This window comes from Delphinapterus leucas, chromosome 2, assembly GCF_059928025.1.
Source record: "Delphinapterus leucas isolate spDelLeu-1000000601 "Yukka" chromosome 2, BTC_Dleu_Yukka2, whole genome shotgun sequence".
Lineage (NCBI taxonomy): Eukaryota > Metazoa > Chordata > Mammalia > Artiodactyla > Monodontidae > Delphinapterus > Delphinapterus leucas.
Genome location: NC_143130.1, coordinates 107287082 through 107307487, shown reverse-complemented (window position 1 = coordinate 107307487; position 20406 = coordinate 107287082). Strand labels below are relative to the sequence as shown.

General features: G+C 49.9%; 1 protein-coding gene across 2 annotated transcripts; it reads left to right on the top strand.

Annotated features, from left to right (window-relative positions):
- The first annotated feature begins 294 nt into the window (after positions 1–294).
- Positions 295–10136, top strand: AJUBA (ajuba LIM protein). 2 transcript variants are annotated; one of them, XM_022553626.3, is made up of 8 exons: positions 295–1706; positions 4682–4783; positions 6432–6499; positions 6621–6683; positions 7404–7534; positions 7618–7669; positions 8370–8438; positions 8894–10136. In XM_022553626.3, exons 1-8 carry the CDS (start codon positions 674–676, stop codon positions 9047–9049), a joined length of 1674 nt encoding a protein of 557 aa, XP_022409334.1. In that variant the 5' UTR covers positions 295–673; the 3' UTR covers positions 9050–10136. The 2 variants fall into 2 exon arrangements, with proteins under 2 accessions (XP_022409334.1, XP_089763556.1); XM_089907430.1 differs by lacking the exon at positions 8370–8438.
- Positions 10137–20406: the final 10270 nt, after the last annotated feature.

The following is a 20406-nucleotide window of genomic DNA, read 5'->3' as shown; positions in this document are numbered from 1 at the left end:
ACATGCCTCGCGTCGCCCCTTTCTGAACCGCGACATTCCACCGTGCCCCTCCGCGCATTCCAACTGCAAACAAAGAGTTCCCCTCCCCCTCCCCCACTTTTTCGTGTCCCAATTCTTGAGTGATGTAGTAGCAACTGTCCAAACTGCCCCTCGCCCTCCTTTCGCCACCAGTCGGCGGATCTCCAGCTCCAGGACACTTAGCACCAACACCCGCCACCCCCCCTTTCCGGCGCACCAGATTCCTGCGCCGACACCCCCGTTCGTCTCGCACACGGCGCTCCGCCCCTCCAGGAAAGTAGATCCGGCCAGGCAGACAAAAGTTTGGGAGAGAAGTTGGGTCGGTGCTGAGTGTGTGAGCGAGGGGGGCGGGGGCCTGGGAGAGTGGGGCTGCCGGGCGAGTCGACGCGTGAACAGATAGACCTGCGGACCGGACAGCCGCGGCCGTAGGCACTTCTAGCCCCGCTTAACCCCTGATGCGCGGGGGGACGCAACCCCTCTCGCTGGGGGATGCTGCGGGATTCTTGGCGCCGGGCATCCGGGGCGCCCGCTAAACCCCTGTGCCTACCCTGTGCCCCTGGGGAAGCGAAGTCCGGCCGCAGGGAAAGAGAAGCGGCCGCCGAGACGCTGCAGGGTGCCGGGCGGGGAGGGGGCTGGAGGCCCCAGGCCCGAGGGCATGGAGCGGTTAGGGGAGAAAGCCAGTCGCCTGCTGGAGAAGTTAAGACTCTCGGACTCCGGCAGCGCCAAGTTCGGCCGCAGAAAGGGTGAATCTAGCAGGTCTGGGTCTGATGGGACCCCCGGGCCGGGCAAGGGGCGCCTGAGTGGGTTGGGGGGACCTAGGAAATCAGGGCCCCGTGGAGCTACTGGGGGACCTGGGGATGAGCCGTTGGAGCCAGCCCGGGAGCAAGGCCCCCTGGACGCTGAGCGGAACCCTCGCGGCTCCTTTGAGGCGCCGCGCTACGAAGGCTCCTTTCCCGGGGGGCCGCCTCCCACCCGGGCCTTGCCTCTACCTCAGTCATTGCCCCCCGACTTTCGGCTGGAGACGGCCCCAGCCCTAAGCCCCCGCTCCAGTTTCGCCAGTAGCTCAGCCAGCGACGCGAGCAAGCCGTCCAGCCCCCGGGGCAGTCTGCTGCTGGATGGGGCGGGGGCTGGTGGAGCCGGAGGTAGCCGACCCTGCAGCAACCGTACCAGCGGCATCAGCATGGGCTACGACCAGCGCCACGGCAGCCCCCTGCCCGCCGGGCCATGCCTGTTTGGCCCACCTCTGGCCGGGGTTCCGGCGGGCTATTCCTCTGGAGGGGTGCCGTCCGCCTACCCCGAGCTCCACGCTGCCCTGGACCGACTGTGCGCTCATCGGCCCGCGGGGTTCGGCTGCCAGGAAAGCCGCCACTCGTATCCCCCAGCCCTGGGCAGCCCGGGAGCTCTAGCCGGGGCCGGAGTGGGAGCGGCAGGGCCCTTGGAGAGACGAGGGGCACAACCCGGACGACACTCGGTGACTGGCTATGGGGACTGCGCCGCGGGCGCCCGATACCAAGATGAACTAACAGCGTTGCTGCGCCTGACGGTGGGCACAGGTGGGCGAGAAGCCGGCGCCCGCGGAGAACCCTCGGGGATTGAGCCGTCAGGTCTCGAGGAGCCGCCAGGTGCGTTCGTTCCAGAGGCCGCCCGGGCCCGGATGCGGGAGCCGGAGTCCAGAGAGGACTACTTTGGTGAGTGAGAGAAGTGGTTAGGGACGGGAAAAGACCCGTCACCGCATTCGGTTCCCCACTGCCCCGACGGCGGGCGCTGGGAAGTCGGAGGCAGAGACGCGGGGCTAGGAAAGAGGCAAGAGGAATTTCCCCTTCCCACTGGGTTTCAAATGGACCACGGGCACTTATTCCTGCTAAATTCAACCCCCCGGATGATCTCGTGAATCCCAGTTCCTCAGCTTTAGAGCCTGGGTTTTTCGCGGTAGGAGGCCTTGTTGAGGGGAACCAAGTGGGGCTGGGAGAGCATCCCCCCATCTTGCTCCCCCCTCGGCGGCGTTGCCCCTGCAGGCTCCTGCGCGCCGCGCCCCCAGCCGGGCCCAGGCTCCGCCCGCAGGAATTTGGGGAATGCGCGGGTGGGGGGGCGGGGCGGGTGGGCCGCGTGCGTGCCGGCTCCTGCCCGGGCGCTCCAGGTGCCCGCGGGCGGGGCCGGCCGCGCGGCACTGGGCTGAGGTGGGGTGCAGGGGGTGGGGGAGCTGCTTCCTAACACGCGCGGAGCTGTGGCCGCGGTCGGGGAAAGGAGCCCGGGGCGAGGAAGAAAGCCCTGGGACGGAAAGCAGAGACCCTACTGCCGTCTGGCCCCAGTCCTGCTGGCTCCGTGCGTGGGTGGGCATTTAAGCCGATACCCGGTGGTGTCAGCTTCTGTTTTCCCCATCCTCCGGAAGTCAGGGCAGAAGCCTTGACCACCGGGACAACATCACCCCTGCATGGATGGCGACCGTGTATAGCTGCCAGAAATAACCCGGGCTTCAGTTCTGGCCATAACCTGCTCAGAATTCAGGCACGAAGTAGCCCCTTATTTCCTGCTGCTAAAGAAACCTGGTCGCCGCCTCTCTCCCGGACGCAGTTACCTTCAGGAAGTGTTAATTGATTATATGTCTCGGCTGTTGGGGGGGGGGCGGATATTGGTGTCTTGAACGATCTTTTAGTCAAGACCCACAGGCACCACTTCACTGTATAAAATAATGCTAATCTGACTGTGACAGGAAGTACAGAAAGAAGTGGAGGGCCTGCTCCTAGGTCTGTGAGCCTCTTCAGTGTCCCCAGCATCTTCTCACCTCTCTCACCATCCATGTTCCTGCCCCAGACCCCATGCTCTAGAACACTGTGGCTAGAAATGTAAATAGAGAGAGGAACCCAGCCAGGGAAGGAAGGTAAGGGAGGAGGCTCAGAGGTAGCAGGGCTGCAGGCTAGTTCAACTCCAGCCTTCCCCCATTTCCCCCCCACCCCGCCCCCACCTGAGAGAGGAAAACCCAGAGCAGATGCTTCGGTCACGGGAGACTAAGTGACAGGATCCTTTTAGCAGTTTCCTTTCGAGGCTGGGGAGAAGTGGTTGATGGGTGGAGAGAAAGTCTCCTCGGCTAAGCCATCAGAACCAGAAGGAAGAAAGGAGCTGGGAGAGAGTGCAGTAATATGGCAGGAAGAACCTAGGAGTGGATATACTGGGTTAGAGGAGGTGAGGCGGACATGCCTGAGCAGTTGGCTCTTGTCTTCCCGTAATGTCCAAGGCTTCCCAAAGAAATGGCTCTGACAGGGCCCCCTGGCATGGCAATCTTGGGGCAGAGCTCCCCTCCCCTGGGGAAGCCTTGGACCCCGGTGAGGGGGAGGGCTGCTTCTCTCCCTAGGGGTCAGTTTGCCTCCTCTGACAGAACCCCCAGCCTGACTGTACCCTCCTACTCCTGCCCCTAGTAGGGGCCCTCTTCCTTGGCTGCAGCCTTGCCCAGCTGCCAGAGGGTGGGAGCAGGACAGGCCTGGGCCCATCGGTCGCTGCAGCTGCTGCACGGGCTCCCAAGCCCCTGGGCAAAGACTGGATGGGCCCCAACAGGCAAGGAGTGTGGCAGTGTGCCGAGGGGGGAGAGGTGGGGCGGGGTGAGGCGGGCCCGTTGGGATCTGTTCCCCAAAGACAGGCCCTAGCCCTCACTCATGGGCCTGGAATTGGGGAGTGGAAGGAGGGAAGAACACACCCAGGAAAGGGGGGTGCCAGAGCCAGGTGTTATGTATTTTAGAGGAGATGTCAGGGAAGAGCAGTTTGGCTCTGTTCCTCCTATGATAGAAGATGACAGGGAGACATGAGGGGTTCTGCCTCCCTTCCCCCCTTCCTCTGCAACCCTCAATCCTTGGAACACACCCTGCATTCTCAGCAGCCACCTCCCCAGAGGAGTCACACTCACATGGTCCCCTCTGCACAGGGCCCTCTGCTGAGCCAGATCCTTCTTTCCATCTTTGGAAGCCTAGAGGTACAGAGCAGAAGTCATTCTGGGGCTTCCCTGGTGGCGCAGTGGTTGAGAGTCCGCCTGCCGATGCAGGGGACACGGGTTCGTGCCCCGGTCTGGGAAGATCCCATGTGCCGTGGAGCGGCTGGGCCCATGAGCCATGGCCGCTGGGCCTGCGCGTCCGGAGCCTGTGCTCCGCAGCGGGAGGGTCAAAAAAAAGAAGCCCTTCTGTAGCCGAATGGCAGTTCATTTGACAGATGGAGAAGCCGAGGTCCTGGAGAGGCTTTCTGCACCTGGCGTGCTTTCACTAGGAAGTTTTTTCCAGTCTGCTGCTGGGCCCTTATGGACTCACATCTCTGACTGTCCCACACAGTGCAACGGGGATCATATCTTGCCTGATTAGTCTTTTCTCCCCAACAGGAACCAAGCATCTGAAGTCCAGGGACCATATCTTTGAGTTTCTCCAGTTTTCCACAGTATTGGGCACAATATTGTTGCGAGGCACTAAATAGATGTTCAGAAAATGTCTGTTGATTAATCAGAAAACAAGAATAAGTCTGCCCAGCCAAAACCTTGCTGCATCCCATTAACTCTCTCTTCCCAAAAGGGAGCCCGTCAAAAGGAGGCTGTGACTGGTGGTCCTTTGCCATCAGGAAAGATGAGGAATCCCTGGTTTTGAGCTGGGGGAGTGCGCCATGATGCTGACAACTTCTTCTCTCCTCTCAGGCACCTGTATCAAGTGCAACAAAGGCATCTATGGGCAGAGCAACGCCTGCCAGGCCCTGGACAGCCTCTACCATACCCAGTGCTTTGTCTGCTGCTCCTGTGGTGAGTGCAGCCCCCAGACCTTGTGGACCAGGGCCTGAGGCCTCAAGCACTCCCCGCACATACACACTCACAAGTGCCTAGGGAAAGCAGGGCTTGTGCCTCTCCATTTGCTGGTCTGGCCCCCACCTTCTCTCTTGCTTCCCTTCTCTGTGCTCTACCTGGCTCTCTCCCGCCCGCCCCCATGTTGGCGCCCCTTGCTGAGGTCAGCCCTCCCTCTGCTGAGCCTCTTTCCTCCTCTCTATTCCTCCCTCTTTCTTCTGCCTTCCTGCTTGCCCAGCCTGGACTCCCTCCCAGCCCTCCGGCCTCTCCTTGGAGGGGCTTGGTCTTGGGCAGCCGACTTGAGTTGCCTGGGGCGACAGTGAAAGACTGGAATGTGGGAAGGGTGGGGTGGGCTGAGGGAGCGGGGAGCTGTGGGGGAGTGGAGAGGGGGGTTTTCTCTCGGCTGGTCAGAGTTCAGCCACCTCGCTGGAGTGCAGGCCACCGGGCCATGCCAAGCTGATGACATCACGCTCCAGGAATGCCCGCTGCTGTTAGCTCAGGAGGCCCGCCAGGAGCAGGGGGTGCTCCCAGCGTCCTCAACTCCCCAGCCTTTCCCTCATCTCCCTCATTACCCGGCCCCCCCTGCTTACCCACTCTGATTCCTTTGCTGGACCTTTAATTTCCTATCTCTGCCTGTCTGACTCCAGCCACTCCCATCCCCTGCCTGGCTCCCTTTAGGTTCATGTATCTGTTTGTCCTTCTGTTTATAGAGCCTCTTCTGGGAATGTCTCTTTCCCTCTCTCTACTCCCTTGTGTCTCATAAGTTTCTAAGTCAACTTTTCTAAACCACTGGACAGAGCTGGCAGTGGAGATTTTGATGAGAAGAGGGCAGAGGTGGGAAACTTGCCCATTCTCCACCCTTGTCTCATTCCTCCTCATCCCTGATGATTTAGACACCCTGGAGCAGTTCCTGGGTGTTGGTTTCATGGGGAGCAGTCCTGCCTTGTCTGCTTGCAGAAGATCCTGGGCTGCTTCTGACCCCGGAGACTCTGGGTCCCTCTAAGCTTGGGGAAGCAGCCTAGTACAGCAAGAAAGGGGACCAACTTTGCTCTCAAACAAAGCACTTTGTCCCCAACAGTAGTCCCAGTATGTCCTGACCTCCATGGAGCCTATCCCTGGGAGACAGACAGGGCTAGGAGAATAGGAGAGCTGTGCAGAAGCTCCTGCGTTGAAAGGTCCCAGAGGGCAAAGTCCATGACAGTGTGATTGTCTCTGAGTGCATTGTAGGGCCCCGTGTTCAGAGCCCCTTGACCTTGTCCCCCAGCCTGTGGTTGGCTTTGCTTTCCCAGGTGGCTCCCCGAGCAAGCACAGGCACTGGAGAAGGCGGCACCCCTTTAAAGCAGGGTCACAGAAAACTGTTGAGGGGGGCAGGAGCTGGAGAAGCAGCAAGCGAAGGAGCGGGGATTGGCAGGAGTGAGACCAAACACATTGGAATTGCATCAGATGGGGTATTTGTGTGGGGAGACGGGACAGACAGCAGTTAGGAGGACAAGCTCTGAAATCCAGATTTAAACGCATCATGAAACACCGGAGAGCAGTTACCCCGTGGCGGGGACGCCCTGTGCCTGGACCCTGGGAGAGGCTCCAGCCCCTTGTCTACTGCTTCTAGGGCGAACTTTGCGCTGCAAGGCTTTCTACAGTGTCAACGGCTCTGTGTACTGTGAGGAAGATTATCTGGTGAGTGAGGGGTCCCCTGGGCCTGGAATTGGCTCCCACCCCTTTCTCTGTGGCCCACTGGGGTTCCACCCATCAGGTCATTCTCGGCCCATAACATCCTCCCTTGGTCTTCTCCTCCTAGTTTTCAGGGTTTCAGGAGGCAGCTGAGAAATGCTGTGTCTGTGGTCACTTGATTTTGGAGAAGGTAAGCACAGTGTCTTCAGCTGAGACTGTGAGGCTGAGGGGCCGAGGGGTGGAATCAGGAACTAAATGGATACTGAGAAAAGGTGGGGGGAGGAGCCCTATCAGCAACTACCTGCGTCCCATTCTTCCCCAGAACCGCTGTTTACAGTGGCTTCTCTTTGCCTATGGGATCAAGTCTGGACTCCTCCGCCTGCCACCCCAGGCTCCCGTGATCTCTAACTCCCTAACTCTGCAGGCACAGCCCGGCCCTCCACCTGAGCCAGGAGTGTGGGGTCCTGAGGCTTAATCCCCTTTCTGCTACTGGCTGGGACCGGTTGAAGCTCAGTTTTCTTTTCTGTAAGGAGGAGTTGGGTTGAATCAGTGGTTCACAGCCCTGGCAGCCTAGCAGGTCACCTGGGAAGAAGTAAAGAAAATACCAATGCTGGGTCATCACCAGAGACTGTGGTGAACACTTCTGGGTGGGACCCAGGCATTGATGGGCTTAAAAACCTCCCTGGGTGACCCTGATATGCAGCCAAGTCTGAGAAACACTGGCCTGGATGCTCCCTAAGACCTTTTTCAGGGTTTCTGCCTCCATTTTAAGACTCCTTGGTCCTCCCAGATTACACAGCATTGTTCTAGGACGAGAGCAGGGGCTCAGATGAGGCTAGTGGGAGCAGCAGGGAACGTCAGTCGGTAGCTGGAGAGCAGAGACTGATTCTCCTCCCGCCCCACGAGCCAGATCCTCCAGGCAATGGGAAAGTCCTATCACCCAGGCTGCTTCCGATGCATCGTTTGCAACAAGTGCCTGGACGGCATCCCCTTCACTGTGGACTTCTCCAACCAGGTGTACTGTGTCACCGACTACCACAAGTGAGTCCCCCGCCTGGGGTGTGGTGTGGACCTGGGCTCAGGGATTCCCCCGCCTCAGCTCCCCTCTGTCCTCTGTCTTTCAGGAATTACGCTCCTAAGTGTGCGGCCTGTGGCCAACCCATCCTCCCCTCAGAGGTCAGTATGTCTGTGTTCCCCGGCAGGGCGGCCAGTGCTGCTGCCTCTGGGGAGGGACTGGGGACATGCCGCCTGGCCTCCCCTGGGAGGCAGTGGTGCTGAGGAATGTACTCCGCGAAGATTCCCGTGTGACTCTGCTCTCTGGGTCATCACCCTGACCCCAGCATCCGGGCCTGGACTTGTCTGACAGCCTTGCTGGACCCAGGCTCCATCTCTTTTCTCCCAGTCCAGAGAAGGAGACTTCCTCTGAAGTCAAGGTCACCAGCCCCTAGATGTAGGGGCTGGAAAAAGTGGGAAGAATCCTCAGGGCTGGTAGGAAGGGGTCAGAAATGATTTACGCTGTGTGTGCCAAGGGAGAGAAGCCAAAAGCCCACGAGGAACCAGGCCCTGTTGGGTCTCCTCGTCCCCTGCTTAGCTTACTTTATTGATGTAGCCTGCCTCTTTCCTTTCCCTCTGTAAGGCCTGAGCCCCTGGACAGAGGGGAGGCTCCACGAGGGAACATGCCTTCCTGGAGGCCAACGAAGGAGAGGGGGAAAGTTCCCGCAGGGTTTGCAGAGGCCACCTCAAAGCTGCAGACTGTGGCAGAGAGGCTCTGGAGGCCTCTTGTATGATCTTCCCGTTGGAAGGGGGGCTGGTGGGGGAGGGGAGAGTTGGGGTTATCGTGCTGCTCTCATGCCCATGGGGGTGTGCATTATTTCAGGGCTGTGAGGACATTGTGAGGGTGATATCCATGGACCGAGATTATCACTTTGAGTGCTACCACTGCGAGGTGAGTGTTGGGCGCCTGGGCTCCCAGAGGAGAGCTAGAAGGGGGCTGGGGGAGTGCGTCCTAGAACTGCCACAGTCTGTAGGAGAGGTCTAGGATACGGGAAACCAGGAAGGTGCTCTGACCCATCTCCAGTCTCTTTCTCGCGTCCTTCAGCCACTCTCTCTGGGTGTGGTCGTTTAGTCCTTTCTAAATCTGGCTTCCCCAGAGTCAAGACTCCCAAAACTAGGGACTCCTGGTAACAGCTGGAAATGGGAGCCTGTCTCATTATTTCTGCTGTAGCAGCGACACCTGGCGTCCAGCTGAGGTATTTTCTCAGGTTTCTCTTCTGGGAGTTCATCCCCCTCCAACCCCGCCCCCTTTTTCCCAGTCACTGGGAGTCTAGTGCCCAGCAGGGCCGACTTCCACGATGTCCCTGGTTCCTGGGCTGAGGTAAACTAGGTGTCCTTCTTCCCTAGGACTGCCGGATGCAGCTGAGTGACGAGGAAGGCTGCTGCTGCTTCCCTCTGGATGGGCACTTGCTCTGCCACGGCTGTCACATGCAGCGGCTCAATGCCCGACAGCCCCCTGCCAATTATTGGGTCGGCCAAAAAGTTCCTTCGGTTTTTAAGTAAAAATAAAAGACACATTTTTCATTTTCACCAAGAACTTTATTGGACAGTGTAATCACTGTTTTGTTCCACTACCTTCTACCATCTTTCAGGCAACTTCATAATTCCATCTTCCCAAAACTTTTTATCTTTTTGAGCAAAGAACTGTTCCAGGTGCCTTTTACAGTCTTCCAGGGAATTGAAATTTCTTCCATTAAGAGAATTTTGTAAAGACCGAAATGAATGGAAATCTGAAGGTGCATTGTCTGGTGAATACAGCGGATGAATCAGAACTTCCCAGCCAAGCTGTAACAGTTTTTGCCAGGTCATCAAAGAAACACGCGGTCTTGCGTTATCCTGATGGACAATTATGCATTTTCTGTTGACTAATTCCGGATGCTTTTCATCGAGTGCTGCTTTCAGTTGGTCTAATTGGGAGCAGTGCTTGTTGGAACTTAACATTTGGTTTTCTGGAAGGAGCTCGCAGTAAAGGACTCCCTTCCAATCCCACCATATACACAACATCACCTTCTTTGGATGAAGATCGGCCTTTGGTGTGGTTGGTGGTGTTCATTTTGCTTGCCCCACGATCTCTTCCATTCCACGTTATTATCGTACAGTATCCACTTTTCATCACCCGTCACAATTTGTTTCAAAAACGGAACGTTTTCGTTACATTTCAGTGGAGAATCGCATGCAGAACTATGTTCAAGAACATTTTTTTTTTCGCTTAACTTAGGTGGAACCCAAACATCAAAGCAATGAACATAACCAAGCTGGTACAAATGATTTTCAGCGCTTGATCTGGATATTTTGAGGATGTCAGCTGTCTCCCTCGTTGATTGTTCTCAGTTAATGTCTTGATTTGATTGCTATCAACCAACTGGTCTACCCAACCGCGGAGCTTCATCCAACGAGAGATCTCCAGCATGAAACTTCGCAAACCACTTTTGACACGTTCGATCAGTCACAGCACCTTCTCCATACACTGCAAAAATCTTTTTTTGCGTTTCAGTTGTGTTTTTACCTTCCTTGAAATAATAAAGCATAATATGCCGAAAATGTTCCTTTTTACTTCTATCTTCAATATTAAAATGGCTACACAAAAATACACCAATTTTCATAAGTTTTTTTTTAAATGCACACTGATGTGATAGCTGTCACAATACAATCTAGCAAAATTGTTTCAAATGAAGTTAAAGACAACTAAGCGCTACTAGAGCCATCTCATGGAAAACATCAAACGAACTTTTTGGCCAACCCAGTATATCTGAGATGCAGTCACTGCCGCTGCCGTCACCACCATTGACAAATTCCTCTGGCCAGTGGGCCCCTCTGAGGCCAGCCAAGAAAAGGAAGGCACTCTGTAGCCCTGGCAGAAGAGTCCTCTAGGGAGGGCCCCAAGGGCCAGAGACCCAAAGATCGAGACATTCCAAATGGATTGTGGAGGAGGAGCCCTCCAGTTGCCGTGATGTGGGTGACTGGCCTTTCCAGGTGTGCAGCCTGTGCTGTAGCACATAACAGGCACACACAGGCGGGTTCCAGTATTTTCTAAAGGTCTGATTCTAGTCTGTATCTCTAGTATACGTTTGTGTGCACACACGGGCACACACACTCTCTCTCTCTCTCTCTCTCTCTCTCTCTCTCGTCAGGGGACTCTTACACTTGGTTCATTAGTAGTAGTTCAGCTCTCCAGACCTGCTGCCTCTCAGAGGAAACCAAAGTTATTTCCACCACAGCTCCCAAACTCTTGAGGTTCCAGGAGCCAGAGAAGCAAAACACTTTCACTTGGTTCTGATCAGTTTGGCTAGATCTCTTAAAACCAATCCACTAAAAACTTGTTTACTTAAAGTTCACTTGATGACCAGTTTGCCAAAAGCTGAGTTCCCTTTTGGGTATTTTTATAGCCATTTAGTTGTTCTGTCCGTTTTTGTCACGCTTGGGTATTTCAAGGAATTATATCTTTTCATCTAAGAGTACCCCTGAGTTTATCAGCAGCATAAATTTATCAAATTTGCAGCACTTTGTAAATGACGAGATTGCTTCCTACCTTTATGGATATCTTTTTCTGTTACCTACTTTTCAAACTTTAAGTTTCCAGCAATAAATAGAATTGGTACAGACATTTTGTGTATCATTTTTTGTGTTTCTTAATCCAATATTCTTTTCCAAATTAGATGCTTTGAAAACTAACAGAGTTCAATATGATTTTGATGCCTTGGTCTGTCTACTACATTCCTGCTGTTAAAAGGCCAATATAGTCTCAACAAATAAACAGGCATGTGGCATGCTCAGTTGACTAACAAAGGTGTACAGACAACAGCAATGAAAAGTGAAAGGGTGAATCTGCCAAACTTTTTGAAATGCTGCAGATTTGATAAATACTTATTTGAGACTGTCTGTAGGTGAATTGGTTTTAGGCAAATTAATCTGATAACCTTTGATCCTTAGTCTTTATTCTCCACCACTTAGAGTTTCATATTGGAAATGACTCTTGAGAACAGAAATTCCACATTTAGGGATGATTCTAAGATGACTTTGCCAGCCAACCTGGGAATTGCATAAAAGAGGCCTCTGAGTGAAGGTAAGAGATCAGATTCACACCATGGAGTACCAGAGTGGGGGAAATGCACTTTTTTTTTTTTGGCAGGGTAATGTTCTGAAACAAAATTACGTGTTCTACAGCTGGGATTGCTTCTTCTGAACTATTGTTATTAAATAAGTGAATACAAAGGCTCTGTGACTGGGAAAATTTCTCACCAGGCTGCTCCAGGTCTGGGAAATGCAGACAAGCACGTGTAGCCTTACATCCATCCCTTCAGTTGTTTTACTCTCGGGGGTCTTGTCCACTCTGTCACTCTGACCCTTTGTTTCTTACAGTGGTTTTGGCCTCCCTCTGCCACTGACTAGCTGATTCCTTTCTAGGTCTGTGCTCGTCTGTCCTCACCCTGAGGGGTCCCCAAGACTCTGTCCTTGCCACTAGGGCTACTTTCTCCCTCCTTCCTGAGGAAAAACAAGTGCTAATATCTGATGAAGACGGGCCCAGGGAAGGCAGGCCATGGCATAGGAGCAGCCCCAGCTGTCGCACAGCATCACTGGCAAGTTCCAAGTGTACCCCACATCTCAAGAGTTTCCCTTCCTGTTCATGGGGAGATTGTTCATCCTTAGAAGTTCTGTTTACTATTTCCTGTTGGTATTGAAAGATTCATGGGATGCTGCCAAGGATACAGCAACAGGTGGACCTTGTTTGGCCAATTTGCCACCTGATTTTCATCAACAGCCAATAGGCCGGAGACAGCGAAAGGGGAAATGGAAGAATTATGGATCCGTTTTGTGTCTCTTTAGATGAGAGTCACGGACAGGGGTCAGGCTTTCACAGCAGACTTGAGCTATTTGCTCTGGCCAGCCCTGTTTGTTACAGGCCAGAATGGGGCTTGTGAATAAGCCGGCTGGTGCGGGTTCTCTGCCTTACTTCTTAGAGACTTGACTGCTTCCCCTTCCACCTGGAGCTCTCAAGGCCACAGAAATGGTAAGACTCCGTTTATAATCAGGCTGGAGACCATCCTCAGTCAAGGAGGACATAAGAGAAAGCTGTTTCAGGGCACAGAAAGCCGTTTGGATGAGGTCCCTGAGACTGAACCTAGATGGAAGGGAATAAGAAGGGGGGAATAAAAAGAGACTAACAGGACTGCGAGAAAAGGATTGGGAAGAAGCAGTGAGTTGAAGCATTTTTATTTCTTTTTATTTCTTTTTTTTAGAAGGACCCATACCCCAGAGCTGGCCTAGGGGCATTCAGAATCCTAAAGGCAAGACTCCACAAGAAGGACAAGGGTCCAACCAATCTCAATCCTCTCCATCCTCTCCTCCCTTGCAGCAAGGAAGACCTAAGGCTGGGCCTCTGCTGTGTCAATTGCTTGTGGAGGGCCCTGTCGTCCACGCTTGGCCCTCGTTGGGAAGGAGGTCCTAAGGTTTGACCTTGGAAATCTGAGCAGACTGTTCCTGGGACATATAGATTAGACCGGTCTAACTGTGATGGTCGGGAAGTCATCAGAGGCAAATTCTGTCCACTGTGGGTATTATTTCAGCTACTCTCCTCTTAGAAAGGATAGTGTTGACCCATGTGAAGGGAGCAGGGGGAGATGGGTTAGGAGGAAATCTACTAAAAGGTACTGGTTAGGCTTGTATCCTAGAGAGTTAGAGCCAAGCGAGGTGTGCGTTTAGAGATATCGCTGTCACCTCATTTTACTGAATGAAGAAATAGAAACTCTGAGTGATGATGGGACTTACCCAAGGTCACACAGCTGGAAAATGACTTTCCAACTTCTGAAGACTAATAAAGAGCTTATTTCCCCTCTTCCCTCCCCACTACCCCCACCCAGGGACCCCCAGGGCATAAGTAAACTGTAAATGAGACAAGTGCTTCACTATGACAGATAATTAGGGCAAGTTTTAGCGGGAAAGCCAGGGAACACGAGAGATAATAATGAAAACTTTTGGTTCTTATTAGTGCTTTTTTGTTAATTAGGATTAGCAATCACCAAAGTACCTTTAAGAGCACATTAGGGGAAACAAAGGAAATATACTGCAGGGGAGTCCCTGTCCTTGAGGAAGTCACAGTCCAGCCAGGGAGATAAATACACACGTAAAATGCGGTGAGAAGATTACAAGCAACATGTCAACAAATGCAAAGAAACTGAGTGTTACAACGAGACCTAATGCGCAGGGTACAGGTGACAGTGATGAAACGGTCTGGCTTAGAGTGTAGATCAGAAGGCGGCAGCCCACTGGCTAAATCCTGTCCCCAAATGCATTGAGTTTGGCCCACTGGGAGTTATTTTTTATAGTATTAACTTGAACCCTAGTTGAAGAAGGAAAAAATGCCAGCTAATAAATGTAGAAAGAATGACAGAATTGGAAAAATGGCATTTTGTGAACTTTAATAAAACTATTGATCCTAGCAAAGATTATTAATTGGTGTTAAACACCATAGGTGAAATGATTGGTAGACAACTGCACATTCATACAGCGCCAAGTAACACTGTCAGTTTACAAACTTGAGGACAAAAATGTAACTGTATATTGGAGGGATCAGACTGTCATCACTCATCTCCTGGAAACAGTCTTGGTATCACTTACCAGTAGGCCAGTTCTGGTATGAGACAAATACATAACCTGACCTAGCATATATTCTAGCTGCTCCCTACCCCAAAAGAAGTATTAGATATAACTTACAGTTTACAGGAAATATTGGGGATAGAGAAACAAACTAACGGACACTAGGAGGAAGCAACTGGACAAATCTAGGAGGTGAAGCATTCTGCAGGGCAACTGGCCAGCTCTCTTCAGCAAGTCAGTATGATTTATTTTTTTTTTAAGCCAAAACTGCTATGAAAGAGACTTAAGGTATACAATAATAATACAATGCATGGTCCTGGGTTCCCTGTTAGTTTAAACAAAAGATGTTTGTGGTCAACTGGAAATGTTTTAATATGGACAGGGGATTAGATGGGGTGAAAATTTACTGAAATGGAAAGGTCAAAATCATTAATAAAATACCAGTTCCAAAACCATAATCATTTTGCTTTTAAAATGTCTATATATTTATGAATAAAAAAGATCTGAAAGGATATGCACTAAGTTGTTAACAGTGGTGCTCTCTGAGTGGTGGGAATACGTTCTGTTGTTGTTGGCCTACATTTTCCGTTTTTATACGATGCACGTGTACTTCCTCTGTAATAATAATAAGCTATTATGAATAAAATAACTGGTTGCCAACATTTACATTTCAGGAGATTTCATATAAAAATCTGGATATTATGCACAAAGAGCTGGGTTTCTAAGGTTTTTTGAATACTCAGAAGCTCTGTCACCCTGGTCTTCCATTGCCACATGGCAGCAACTGGTCGGAACTGAGTGATGGCTGCTCCTTTGCTTGATGTATTCTCTCCTTAGTTTGTCACAGTCCCCACCACTCTTTGGTCTGTGCCCTTCATACATTAATTACCTGCCTGGCTCCCACAGACTTTTTTTTTTTTAATAAATTTATTTATTTATTTATTTTTGGCTGCGTTGGGTCTTCGTTGCTGTGCGCGGGCTTTCTTTAGTTGCAGCGAGCCGGGGCTACTCTTTGTTGCAGTGTGGGGGCTTCTCATTGCTGTGGCTTCTCTTGTTGCGGAGCATGGGCTCTAGGCACACGGGCTTCAGTAGTTGTAGCACGTGGGCTCAGTAGGTGTGGCTCGCAGGCTCTAGAGCACAGGCTCAGTAGTTGTGGTGCATGGGCTTAGTTGCTCCGCGGCATCTTCCCGGACCAGGGCTTGAACCCGTGTCCCCTGCATTGGCAGGCGGATTCTCAACCACTGCGCCATCAGGGAAGCCCTCCCATAGACTTATGAGTCAGTAACCCTTGATTTGGATGATCAAGGGCTCCCCATCCATAGAGTCTCCCATTATTAATCATTTGAAAATACCGATAAACTAGTTTTGAAATGCTGCCCAAGAAAAGCATGCATTCTAGAAATATCTGTGCCTGTGTTTTTATACAGCAACCCAGTCATGGGAAACCCAGATGTAACACTTAATCTACTTAGCTACCATGGTTGAATACTATAAATTAGTTTGGCAAAATTTCTCTTTGGTAAATGGAATATAGAAAGTATACTAAATTGCTAACTTCCTCAAGGTTTTGCTTTTTTTTTTTTTTTTTGCATAACACCTTAATCATAAGAGACTTTTCAATATTTACAGTGTATGTTCTTCCCAAGCATGAAACTCCAAATGCCCTTTGGTAGGTCTATTTCTCCCACTGGCTCTGACACAATTTTTAAAGGAGAAAATCTCTTCCATATGCAGCTCAGTATGAGACAGTGTCATCGTCAGTTTAAAGCCCAGGGAAATACTTTATCACCTGGTACGTGTTTGCACATTACAGCACCACACTCAGTCGGTTATAACAAGAACTGAACACGTGTGCTTCATGTCTAGCTTTTCAAAATGATATGAGTCTTCTTCTGAGTCAATTTCCTTTAACTGTTTCATATTCCTTTGGTAAAAATGGTTTCAATCTGTCCCATTTTTTGAGCCAAACTTCTCAGCTTTTCTTTGAGATCCAAAATTTCCTATCAGGCCTTGTTTATATCCTAGCTCACAACAGCATCTCAGTAAAACCAGGCTCATTCCAGTTTGTATAACAAGTTTCCATGAACAGTCAGGCCACCCTTGAAGCCACAGCGCTGGGTTTGAAAGCCCCTTGGAAGGGTTAAGCGTCTGCAAAAGTGACACATTATGAACATTTGTTCTAAAATTTTCATTTGATGTCATAGGTTGATTACATATTTTCTTTATCCACCTGTTTTCTCCTTAAATCATGTACTTACAATGGGCATGAAATTTTCTAGCTTAATCAATAGTTGTGGCTCTGAATAACTTCATTTTCCAGTGAACACCCTTGAAAATAATTCTGAAATCTCTTGACTGCCTGTAAAATTTTTATTCCTGAAACTAGCTCTGAGTCCATAATACCGTAATATATTCCTGCTACTTGTCTTCAGATACTTTCAAAATGGTATGGCTTTGTTTGTTTGTTAATTTTTATTTATTTTTTATTTTGGTCACGCTGCATGGCATGTGGGACGGTTCCCCAACCAAGGGATCGAACCCAGGCCTCCACAGTGAAACCACTGAATCCTAACCATTAGGCCACCAGGGAATTCCCCAAAGTGGTATGGCTTTAAGAAATTTTTTTTCTAAACAACTGCTTAGTTAAGCATGGTTCCATAATTCAATGGCTATTTTAATGTCCTAGCTTTGAAACGGGTTATGTAAGCCCAAATTTTCAGTGGGAGAAAATACTCTACTCAAAACTTTCCAATAAAAAAAAAAAAACTTTCCATTAGTTTGATAAGTAGAATCCTAAATGCTCACCCGAAATCTCAATCTTTGGAGCAGCGTTTTGTTTCCTGGCTAGGGTATGGGAGGCAGAGTCCCTGCAATATGCTCAGCAAATCTCCATTCTTCTCTGCAATTCTAAACAATGCAGCAAAGGAATAGCCCAAGTCTGAAAGGCTAAGTAGACTTTTTCTCAGACTCCCATTTACATTTATTATCGTTAAAACATATGTGAATATGTTTTTGAATATTGTTTTGAATCCTCAATCAAGAGCAATGTCTTCAAGAAGGTAGAGCTAGATTGTGAACGGGAGTTATGCCTAATTTATCTTTCTCCACCTCCCCCCTAACACCCCCTCCTCCACCAGAGTCTAGCTCAGGAATACTTGAGCATGTTCATGGCTTTATCATTAAAGAACATTTAAGAAGTGGGCGATTGTATTTTGCATATGGTATAGCAGAAGGTGAGATGAACAACAGTGATGAAGAGACAGGCCTATAAAGGCCAAGCATCCCACAGATCAAACAAAACTATATAAGGTATTAGCACTGTGGGGTGGTCAAAAATTCATCCTTTCAACAAATAAGTGCCTCTGTATGCCAAGCACCAAGATAGGTACCTTGGGGTCATGGAGGAAGCACCTCCTTAAATACAAAACCAAACAAATTAAGGTTTTAAAGAGGATTCTGTAGCACTTCTCAACAATATAAACATGAACTGAAAAAAAAATGAATTATTAAGAGTAGCAACAACATGGATAAAACTCAAAATTAACTATGCTGAGTAAAAGAAGCCAGACAAAAAAAAAGAGTACATCTTTATTTGATTCCATTTATATAAAATTCTAGAAAGTGCAAACTAATCTACAGTGACAGATAGCAGATCAGTGGTTGCGAGGGGCCCGAGAGAGGAATTACAAAGGGGCACAAGTAATCACTTAGGGAATGACGCCTATGTTCACTATGTTGATTGCGGTGATGGTTTCACAGATGTATAGTTATGTCAAAACTTAATGAGCAGTACACTTTAAATATTGTATGCCAAAATACCTCAATAAAGCTGTTTTCTAAAAAATCCAGAGCAAAGAGATAGAGAGGGAGGGAGGGATGGGAAGAGAGAAAGAGAATGAATTCTAGGGCCTCTCTCGCAATTCTTTATTGCTCAAGGACACCAGATGGTGTCGATTGTAAGATCCTTTTTCGGTATTCCGCTGCAGTCTTAGCTGCCAGGATGGTCTATAGGCTCAACTTTCTCGTCTTAAGTAGAACTGGCCTGTGAAGTCTTTCACTTCACCTGGTCTGGTCTCCTCTTGGACCCAGGATGCAGCTTGGACTCCTTGTCTCTGCCTCCACTTGCTGGGATGTTTCCTCCATTCGAAATGATCCAAATTTCCTCTCCTTTCAGGCCCAGCTAAGAGAAGATTTATTTCAGTCTTCCCTATCCATTCCTGCAGAAAGAGTTCTGTACCTTCTTCAAGTTTCTCTGGTATTTATATTCTTTTTTTTTTCTGGTATTTATATTCTAAACTGCTCTTTTGACACCTTTTTGCTGCCATGTACTGTTTGCTTTTCATATGTATGTTTTATCTTCTGAACTAGATTATGAACTTCTTCAGGGCAGGGACTGAGTCCTATTTATCTTTGTGTCTCTCCCAAGGCACTTAATAAGTGCTTAATAAGTGTCAGTTGTAAAACACCTCACTTTGACAGTCTTTCCAAAGCATTATCTCAGCCATTATCTCATCTGATCATTACATCAACACTGTGAGATTGGAGGAGCTAGAAATATGTTAGTTCTTCCTTTTGACAGATAAGGAACCGGAAACCCAAGGTCACACAGTTTGTTAGAGACACAGATGGAACAGATAATTGCATGTGAAGGTTTGATCCAATTCAAGTCTTCCCAAGGCTCTCCCCTCTGCCCTCCTACCTGAAGACAGCCCTCTGTACCCTTCACCTCCTCATTCCCCCAGTACTTTAGAGCTGCTTAGCCAAAGCTTTGTAGTACCATTTTAGAAAACTTGGCAACTATGAGACATGAAATTTCTGTAGATTTCCGATCAGCTCTGAGTCACCAAAGCACGCTTGCTATTTTGTTCCAAGTGCTGTTTGTTAGGGACATTATGCCTGATATTTAATGACGCTGCACTACAGAACTGAGGAAGCATAAATGATCTTTAAAAGCCTTAGAAAATGACAGCACTTTAACATTAAGCATGAAAGGTGGCAGTTGACAAGATGACCAGGGGTAAAAAATTTCTGCACTGGATCACCCTATTTCCCTATGTATTGCTAGCAGAACTCTCTAGTTGGTACCAAAAGAAAAGGTTAAACTCTCTGCCACCCAGCACATCTAGCCCTGAGATTCTTTTCCCTCTACCCCAGACTATCTGTTTCTCTGATGCAAGAGATTTCATAACCTTGGTGCAATTTACTTAGCATCAAATATTTTTAAAATAATTCATCTAATTCCAGTCGACTTTGAAAAAAGGGTGGGTGGGGGTTAAGACAGAGAGAGGTGGGTAGACCCCCCTGAGAGGAGCAATGACCTTTGGTCAAAGTCCATAGCCAGCCTGAGGTCAAGGCCAGAGAGGAAGTCAGGGGAATTGTCCTCCCACCTCCTGCTGGGATCCCCCATTGGCTGATACTAGTCAGAGAATATGGGAACCCTGAAGTCCTGAGGTAGTCCTTACCTTCTACATAGGTTGAAGAGAAGGTGGATCTGGGGGGCAAATGTAAGACATCCAGCTCACTGGTCTAGGGGTGGGCAGGTGACCCAACCTGGCAATAAGACATATGGGAAAGTCTGCTGGGTGCTCCTGGGAAAGATTTTCTTCCTTGACTGTTACAGGAAGAAGGCTCTTCCCCTTCCATCTTGCTTGGGATGCTGTTGAGAGGATGTACTCCTTGAACTTCTGAAGCCACCTTTTGACCATGAGGGGATTGCGAAGAGAACTGTAAACAACCTTGATACCAGGGAGCTACTAAGAAGCCTTAGGACCCCCAGCTCCAGACTTCTGGTTAAGCAAACAATAAATGTCCACATAGTCTAAAAAAGGAAGACAGGGGTTTTAGTGAAGGATGAGAGGTAAAGGAGAGGGCAGAGGAGGAGCCTGGGGGAGGAAATTGGATGGGAAGCCCATCCAAGGGGCAGGGCTGGTAGCGCCAGTGGGCGGCAGGTCTGGGAAGGTTCAGAGGGCCCTTGGGTCAGGTTTACACTCTGCAAGCCGCGACCTTGAGCAAGCCACATAACCTCTTTGCGCTTTAGTCTTCCCCTCTGTAAAATGGGTATGATAGTGACTTCCTCGTAGGACACTCTAAGAACTAAACGGGGCGGGGCAAGGGAAGTAAAACTCTTGGCATAGTCTGACTCATTGTGGGCCCTCAGTAGAAGCCGGCAATTATTACCGTCTTCTCAACGTTTGCCCTCAACATGGGGGAAGGTACCCAGGAGAAATGGTAAAGAAGTCTGCCTACGACGTCTCCCTTTCCCAGCC

Bases quoted from the DNA above. Each gene is read 5' to 3' on its own strand.
- AJUBA (XM_022553626.3), top strand. From the start codon at position 674: ATGGAGCGGTTAGGGGAGAAAGCCAGTCGCCTGCTGGAGAAGTTAAGA. The intron at 6,684-7,403 runs GTAAGCACAGTG...CCCACGAGCCAG, and splicing joins GTCACTTGATTTTGGAGAAG to ATCCTCCAGGCAATGGGAAA. The intron at 7,670-8,369 runs GTCAGTATGTCT...GCATTATTTCAG, and splicing joins AACCCATCCTCCCCTCAGAG to GGCTGTGAGGACATTGTGAG.